The sequence below is a fragment of the Ictalurus punctatus genome, chromosome 25 (genome assembly GCF_001660625.3).
Source record: "Ictalurus punctatus breed USDA103 chromosome 25, Coco_2.0, whole genome shotgun sequence".
NCBI lineage: Eukaryota > Metazoa > Chordata > Actinopteri > Siluriformes > Ictaluridae > Ictalurus > Ictalurus punctatus.
In genome coordinates, this window is record NC_030440.2 from 19,108,243 (window position 1) to 19,117,485 (window position 9,243).

The following is a 9,243-nucleotide window of genomic DNA, read 5'->3' on the forward strand; positions in this document are numbered from 1 at the left end:
AACAAGGCTGTAAACCCACAACAGAAGAAGACGAGCTAACCCGAGGTAATCATCTGTATGTCAAAAGATTTCTGACATGCTTTACATTTCCAAGTGAAAGACATTAGAGAATGATTCTGTAGCGTTTTCACTATATCTAGTGCAATTTATAGTCAAAAAGAAGACATTTGGGATTTGGTCTTGGACTAAACCTTACCGTTTTTATGATTATTAGTGTATTAAATCACAGCTCTATATTAATATGTTTTAAATGTCTGGTTGGTAATTAGATTTTTCTGATTTTTTTTTGGTGTCTAAATGGGTTTATGTTTAAAATTTTAAAGATTAACACCAAACGTGACGAAAGGGAAAAGTGTTTTTTTATTATATGATTTTTCTAAATAAATTATTGCTTTTTTTTTAATTGTAGAATTGTAATATACAATCTACAAAATCTTTCAAAATTGTCTGAATAATTGTGATAAATCATTTTGGTTATTGTTTTCTAGAGACTGGATTATGCAGTTGTTTGTTAGTTTATCCTATATGACTCTTTCTGAACAACTTCAGGAAGTAAAACAACAACAACAAAAAAATATGTATAAAGTTAGCAAGCTAGTAGGGCTTACAAATGGGGGAAATGGGAACGATCAGATAATACTGCATGAATTATTACATCTGCATAAAAAATAGCTAAAATTTTTTTATGGATTTTTATTTCTTTAATTAGTTGGTAAATTGTTGCTGAATGGCAACAATGTGCAATGGTGGGAAGCATCATATAGTCAAAAATAGCACAAAATGTATGAGGTTTCTATTCCATTTATTGCACTTTGCAGACTATAAATTGCAGAGGTTTTTTTTTTTTTTTTCCCCAACGAGTAAGCATATAAAATTTATATCTTCTAGAAAGGAATTACAGTTGTAAAAAAGTATGTGGATGGATTTACTCACTCAAAATACATACAAAAATTACATCCAAACATGTTTGAGTGAAGTATCTTTTTAATTCTTTCTCTTGAATTCTTAATTCTTTCTCTTGAAACATGACATTTAGAAAATAAGGTGCAATTTGAATGTGTACAATTCTTCTTACATTGAATGTAAGATATAAACTTGTGTTTATATCTTACATATAAACGTATGTAAGATATATAAACTTGTTTAAATGACAATGAATAAATGTTAACTTATCACAGATAATATTTACATTTTTTCCCCTTTAAGTAGTTTTGCCTAAATATTGGAAATAATCAAATTTTGAGAGCTTTTCTGATGATAACCTTCACCATGTCATGTATTTGCAGCAAAGTAAGCACAAACAGCACTTCTGGGTCATGTGACATGACATTTTTTTGTTATGTCAAAGTTAAAGCCCAATTTTTCCAGTTACATGGAAAAATAATAGTTTTCTATTATTGCCTATCAAAAAAAATTGAGATAAATTAATTGTTGCCACATAGCAGCACCATGCAGTAAACGGTTAAATAATCAAGAACATCAAAAATAACTTCTCCATCAGCCACATTTTATTGAAGGAAACAACCTTCTTTCAGAACCTGCATGGTGCAATACAACACTGCAGTTAAACAGGACAATAAAATACATATGAAGCAGTCCATTTGTAGTCTCAAAAATCAGCACTGGACACAATAATACAAATTATATGTAATCTGTAGCAGCAGCACAAGTTATAGTAAACCACAGTGTACAGGAGCAGCATAATGATCTACACCAGCATCCTCACATAATAATTAATAGAGGAAACACATATTAACATTATAGAACTTGCAACAGTCTTCAGCAGAAATGTTAAGTCCTTACTTCCTTATTGGAGTAAGATGTGGTTTTTAACCACTTAAAGAAACAGAGACGAGACTGTGCCAGTTGGCTCCAGTGGGAGGTTGCATTTTTATTATTTATTGCACTGCTAATAGCTAATATGACACCTGAAAAAAAGAACATAATATACCACCCATCCAATTTGACACTTTTCCACTTTCTTAAAATATTGGAATTAATTTTAAGTACATTATAAATACAAATAAATAATTTACTTTAGTAACTCGTGTGCAGCGGGATACATTTTGGCCATGACTCTTTCTCATCAGAGCTGGAAAGATGGTACACGCCCATGGGGAAAACAGTAGTGCTGGCTCTACAGCAAGAGACAAACAACAAGTGAGATGAGCAACTTGTGCACCCAGGGTTCAGTGGTCTTGCATTACAAAAATGTAGTTTTTATTTACATAAAGGGCATGTTGACTAATTTTCACTCTCCCTGATTCCTTTGAAATTAAATCCTCATGTTTTATTAGTATATAGATGATTCTGGAGTTCAGCATTTAATTTTAGTCTCCTTTTCCAGAAACACAACCGTTAAGACTTTCTAATAAGACATTTAAATGGAGTCAGCAGAGGTCCAACCATGCTGCTCTAGAAAACCTCCACAGTCTTCTGCTCCTGTTGGCTCAGAGGTAATGATTATCCATATGTGTAATTGCTTGATGTGTTTCATTTGTAAAGCTTTGAACAACAGAATATTGGAAGAGTAAGGGATTACTCCCATCAACAGAAGCACTTTCAGATCAGAGCATGGGTTGGATTAAATGCACTAAATGGCCAAATATTTGAGGACACCTGTCCATCACACCCATATGTTGTTCTTTCCCAAACTATTGGCACAATGTTGGAAGCACACGATTGTATAGAATGTCTTTGTATGCTGTAGCATTGCAATTTCCCTTCATTGGAACTAAGAGGCCCAAACCTGTTCCAGCATGATGCCCCTGTGCACAAAGCGAGCTCCATGAAGACATGGTATATTAAGGTTGGAAGAAGGTGGAAGAACTTGAGTGCCCTGCACAGAGCCCTGACCTCAACCCCACTGATCACCTTTGGGATGAACTGGAACTGGAGCCTCCTCAAATCAACATCAGCGCTTGACCTCAGCCTCACTAATGCTCTTGTAGCTGAATGAACACAAATCCCCACAGCCACGCCCCAAAATCTAGTGGAAAGCCTTCCCAGAAGAGTGGAGCTTATTATAACAGAAAAACTGGAATGGGATGTTCAAAAAACACGTGAGTGGGATGGTCAGGTGTCCACAAACTTTATAGGCCTTATTGTATATATCTATTGAAGATCTTATTCCTTCAGTGTCTTGGTACCTCAGTGGTGGAATGAGCTTTCTTCTTCATTCTGATTAGCCCTGCATTTCCTGTTTTATGTATATTATAATTCTCTCTTTTATTTTTATGCACATAAGTTTAAAAGACTCATCATCACCACAGAAACATCTGTAGCACTCAAGCTAGCGCATTTTAGCCAGAGCACTAATGCAGTCTGTGTGACCATTCTTCTGTTACTCACCTTCCTTCCATGGTAACTTGCATGCTACCAAGTTATCATCGTCTAAGAGCATATGCTCAGGATCTATAAATAGTGATGATTGTCTTTGTTAATAAGTATTATTACTCTTTGGTTAGGTTAGTGGTAATGTGCGCACAGAAACATGTACAGTGTCTGGTGGAGAGACCTCAGGCTCTGTGGGACAAGCCACGGACCTTCAGATGGATATCAAAAAGGAAGAACCTGAATATGAAGAGTATGTTTGTAAGTCAACATGACACATTACATTCCAGTCTGATGATCAGTAATACTTTTTACTTTAACAATATTGAAATTTCAGGTGAAACCACGACAGGCTTTGTGGGACACATCACACCAGTGTGTCAACACACACATGTAAAAAAGGAAGAACCTGAAGAAGAAGACTATCTCTGTAAGAACACATGGTGAATTAAGGCCCCAGACTGGAGCTCAGTAACTCTTTATATTCATAAATTAAATATATTTGTGAGTGGACCAGTCCTTCAATACCTGTGCTCCCAACCCCACCCATCTTGTTCTTCAGAGTTGTATTTGAGATTAAAGTATTTAAACATACATGGTGTAATTTCAGGTGATTGGACATTGAACTCTGTGTCCAAACCAAATGGAGGATTTCAAATGAAGCATGTAAAAGAGGAAGAGTCTGAGGATGAAGACTACCCCCATACAATGGGTTAAGTAACAGTCATTGTAACATTCCACTTAAAGTTTTCTATACAATTCATTTTATAAAAATATAGAAAGGTGGTGCAGCGTTGCCACCTCATAGCGTCAGGGTCACCGGATTCACCCTGAGCCCAGGTTACTGTCTGTGTGGAGTTATTCTTCATGCTTGTTTCTGCATGTCTTTCTCCATGTTTGTGTGGGTTTCTTTTGGGTCCTCCAGTTTCTGTCTTATCTCCCAAAAACTAGGCATTAGAGGAGTTGCCCCTAGGTGTGAAAGAGTGTGTGAATGTGTGTGCGTATGGTGCTCTGGGATGGACATGTGTCCCATCCATGTACCCCCCACCCAGTGTTTCCAAGATAAGCTCTGAATCTACTCTGACCCTGCTGAGCGAACAAGTCAATCAGCTGATGTCATCAAGTAATTATTGTTTTTCAGTCAGTTCACTAAAACAGGTAGTGTGGGGCACCACACCTTTGTGCATCTGGAGGAAGACTGATGTATTTATGCCTGAAAGCATGATGTAGAGTGTCATGCCATTTAGACTGGCTTTATCACCACTGTCTCCTCACCTCTCAGAGAACATAATTAATTGTAGATGGATAGGTAGTTTTGTTGAAGTATTTGCTCTGTTCTTGAATTGTACCATTGGTTTCCATGGTGCATTTTTTAGAAAGTGATTGACAAAATTTTCAAGTCCATTGTGTCAGGTGACTAAACTACATACTGTTTAGCTTGTCAGCAGCTGCCTAGCAAAGAAAACCAGCATTCTTCTTCTGTTCCCTGCAACAGTGTTTAGACTTTGTCATGGAGCTTACATCATCCTGGAACAAACCTTTTTAACAGTGTGAGTTACTGTGAATTGCTATATGCAGTTCATTCATCTAAACTGTCTAAACCCTCCCAACTAGCATACTTTGGCAGCATACTTCATATCACCTCAAGGCAGCAGATATGGGTCTACCTTTAAGCAATGATGCTTATCTGCAGTGCTGCTCAAGAAAATAAATCATTCTTTAATGACCACTGCTTGGTCATGCAGAACTGCCAGCTAGTACCAGGATGAACTCTCATGTCAGATTATTCTGCCTTGCAGTTGGTGCCATATAGGCAAATTTTCCCCAAAGGAAACAGCTTGTTTTTTCTTAATGTGTCACCAAAGCAACATCTGCCCAGGAGGGACATCTGTCCACTTACAATAGAAGCCTCCCATACCAAGCTTCGGAATGCATGGTGTGGTGAGGAAGATGAAGCCGAACTCTTCCTAGCAGCGAGCTTGTAGGTGCAGAGGCGCCAGTGTTTGGAAGATATCACTGCCTTATGTTGCAGTTGACTAAAGGTCGTAACTTGTCATTTCTGACCTCACAACACTTCATGACCAAAAGTTTGTGGACACCTGACCATCACACCCATATGTGATTCTGAAAGTGAAAGTTTTAGTTAAATGTAGTGTATGTTCAGTGAACGTGAACATGTTTCGTATATAACCCCTGGGAGAAGAAGATAACATTGAGCTGTCCAGCACAACAGTGATAGCTTGGTGAATAGCAACTGCTGAACTGAGAGCAGACAGCGGTGATGGTCTATATAGATGTAACCATTTTGACCATGCTTCGAGGGTTTCCTCTGTGTACTCCAGTTTCCTACCCCCAGTCCAAAGACATGTGGCATTGGTATAGTGTGTGAATGTGCCTTGCAATGGCTTGGCACCTCATCCCACCTGGTGCCCTGAGTTCCCTGGGATAGGCCCTGGGTTCCCCGTGACCCTCTGTAGGATTAGAAGTATGGAAGATGGATGGATGAATGGACTTCATTGAAGTAAAAAGAGTGTTACTGGCAGTAAAACACTGTGTGAATGTTTTCAGTCACTCTCTGTGCTTGTTCATCAGAATTTATTGCTTTTATTGCCTCTGATCATCCATAACGTATAGACCCTCATAGAACTCACTATGTTTACCTCATATTTTTTTCCCTAAAAATAAAATAAATATTTTATTATATTTTTCTTGTTTCTAATACTGTTCATTTTCTGTTCCAGAAATAAACACTGCCCATGTCTTGTCCTGCTCCTGGTGTTCACTTTCTTGTACATCTCAAAATTACCTCCAGAAACACATCAGAATATACCACTATGAGGAATATGAGAGATTAAAATCAGAAGAGGTACTGTATGACGATCTGATGCCCACAATAAGCTCCAGCATTCAGCAAACAGTCTCTGGTTATACCTCAAATCAGCGAACGAGGAAAGGAGTCTATCCCTGCTCACAGTGTGGGAAGAGTTTTACTGACCGGAGTAATCTCAGACGACACCATCGCATTCACACAGGGGTGAAGCCACATCACTGCTCATGGTGTGGAAAGTGTTTTATTCAAAGGAGAGATCTCAAAGAACACCAAGTCATTCACACAGGTGAGAAGTTGTATCAGTGCTCGCAGTGCGGGAAGAGTTTTTCTCGACAGCGTGATCTCCAAATACACCAACGGACTCACACAGAAGAAAAGCTGTATCGCTGCTCAGAGTGTTCAAAAAGTTTTAATCGGCAGAGCAACCTCATACAACACCAGGTCATTCACACGGGAGAGAAGCCGTATTACTGCCCACAGTGTGGGAAGAGTTTTACTCGACAGAGTAACCTCATACAACACCAGGTCCTTCACACAGGAGAGAAACCGTATCACTGCTCACAATGTGGGAAGAGTTTTATTCACCAGAGTTATCTCCAACGACACCAGTGTGTTCACGCGGGAGAGAAGCCGTATCGGTGCTCACAGTGTGAGAAGAGTTTTACTCGACAGATTGATGTCCAGCGACACCAGCGTCTTCACACGGGAGAGAAGCCGTATCAGTGCTCACAGTGTGGGAAGAGTTTTACTCGACAGAGTACCCTTAAATCACACTGGCATGTTCACACAGGACAGAAGCCATATGACTGCTCAGAGTGTGGGAAGAGTTTTACTCGACATAGTGATCTCCAACGACATCAACGCGTTCACACAGGAGAGAAACCGTATTGCTGCTTACAGTGTGGGAAGGGTTTTACTCGACATAGTACGCTTGAAGCACACCAGATCGTTCACACAGGACAGGAGTATGGAGTTCAAGTCATGCCATTAGAAATCTGAATTTGAATGCTAAAATCTGAATTTGAATGTTCTTAATGAATTTTGAACTGTTCAGGTGTGACAAATGGATTCAAATTTTGTCGTATACATGGAAATGTTCATTGCATTACTGATTAATGTGCTAGCTCATTCCATATTCAATCTCAAAGCTGTCCATATGTAAGGAGGAAAGATCTCAGTGGAGTGTAGATCATCTTGGCACTACAGATGGCACAGTGCTATGAAAAAGTATTTGCCTCCATACTGATTTCTTCTGTTTTTGTGTATATCTCCTACTAAATAGTTTTAGATCTTTAAACGAAATGCAACTAGGGATGTCACGACAACCGATACTTCGGTACCAACATTCTTAAAACGTACTTGTTTTTCTGGAGTAGCGTTGGTACTGTATCTAATGGAGGTACCAGGGTTGCAATTCTTCTGGACCTGATGGGGGCAGCAAATACGCGCAAGTGTTTTAGTCAGTCCACAAGTGGTGAAGAAGAAGAACAACAACTAGAAGCACATGGGGAAAAACTACAGAAGATGGCGACGAGTTTAGCTCCGCCCCAACTCGTTGAGAGGAAAGATGGTAAGAGTCAAATATGTAAATACTTCGCATTCGAGGTGGATGACAACAAACACACAATTGATGCTCTGAAGCCAGTGTGCAACTGATGTTATTGTTCATTTCAAACAAAGCAAGGAAATACCTGGAATTTGGTGAAGCACCTGAAAGACGGTCCCTATATTATGTTTGTTTGAGGCAGCTACATTGTGACCGTGAAACCAGCTAACGTTATGCTCCATGTAATGTTTGCGATAGCCAGTTATTTGTTAACGACGCTAACACATTAAATGTTATAAACTACCTCCTAATGGACCACCATGCATCACCGTTCAGCCCGTGTCCTGTCAGCTAAATGTAGCCTAATGTCACTAATAATTATTCAAATGTTCATGTTTTTAATAAGTCCTTCTGGCCTCCCACCAGATCAGTGAATTTAATTTAATGCTTGCATTCAGAGTTTAAGGTGTGTGTGTGTGTGTGTGTGTGTGTGTGTGTGTGTGCGCGCGCGCGTTTAGGAGTGCTGCACCTCGATTGTATCCTCTACTCATTGTCAGACAGTGTTTGATAACAAAAAAATATCCCTCTCTCTCTCTCTCTCTCTCTCTCTCTCTCTCTCTCTCTTTGCCAGTATCAGCCAGAGGAGGATGTCCTCCAGGAGAGTTTTTAATAATAATAATAAAAAATATATTTTTATACCACACTGTGGTATCAACTTTGGTATCGAGTATCGTGTACTTTTGGTGGTATCGGTACCGACTACTAGATTTTTGGTATCGTGACATCCCTAAATGCAACATAAAACAAAAGGAACCTGAGTAAACACACAATAGTTTTTTTTTTTTTTATTGAAGCAAAAACTTACCCAGGTCCTGAATCAGCAAAGCATCCACACACCATCACACTTCATCCACCATGCTTGACCGTAGGGATGATGTTCTTTTTGTGGAATTCTGTGTTTGGTTTACACCAGATGTAACGGGACTCCTGTCTTCCAAACAGTTCCACTTTCAAGTCATCAGTCCACAGAACATTCTCCCAAAAGATTTGAGGATCATCAAGGTGTGTTTTGGCAAAATTCAGACGAGTCTTAATCTTCTTCTGGGTTAGTAGTGGTTTTCAACTCGCCACTCTTCCATGGACGCCATTTTTGCAGAGTGTCTTTTTGATAGTGGAGTCATGAACAGTGACCGTTATTGATGCAAGAGGGGCCTGTAGGTCCTTTGATGTTATTGTCTCGTTTGTGACTTCCTGGATGAGTAGTAGAGATGTGATGGTATGAAAATTTCACATCACAATTATTATGGCCAAAACTATCATGGTTATCAATATTATGACAGTAATGTTAAAATGTGCTGAAGATATCCAAAAAAGTTCTGATACACACACTGAAATCGTTTAAACAGGTTTTATATTTGACTATAAAGTGATGGTTGTCTGTACACGATGTTTGGCCGCACACCGATTACATCACAAAAAAAGGTGGAGGGGCTATATCACCAAAGAGCTAATTTTACTACTTTAACTACGTTAC

General features: G+C 39.0%; 1 protein-coding gene across 1 annotated transcript; it reads left to right on the forward strand.

The window, feature by feature from the left end:
- Positions 1-29: 29 nt before the first annotated feature.
- Positions 30-9,151, forward strand: LOC108258205 (zinc finger protein 271). Its single transcript, XM_017456693.3, has 6 exons — positions 30-45; positions 2,348-2,456; positions 3,468-3,586; positions 3,671-3,763; positions 3,944-4,045; positions 6,075-9,151. The coding sequence occupies exons 3-6, from the start codon at positions 3,478-3,480 to the stop codon at positions 7,160-7,162; spliced, it is 1,392 nt and encodes a 463-aa protein (XP_017312182.1). The 5' UTR covers positions 30-45; positions 2,348-2,456; positions 3,468-3,477; the 3' UTR covers positions 7,163-9,151.
- The last annotated feature ends 92 nt before the right edge of the window (positions 9,152-9,243 follow it).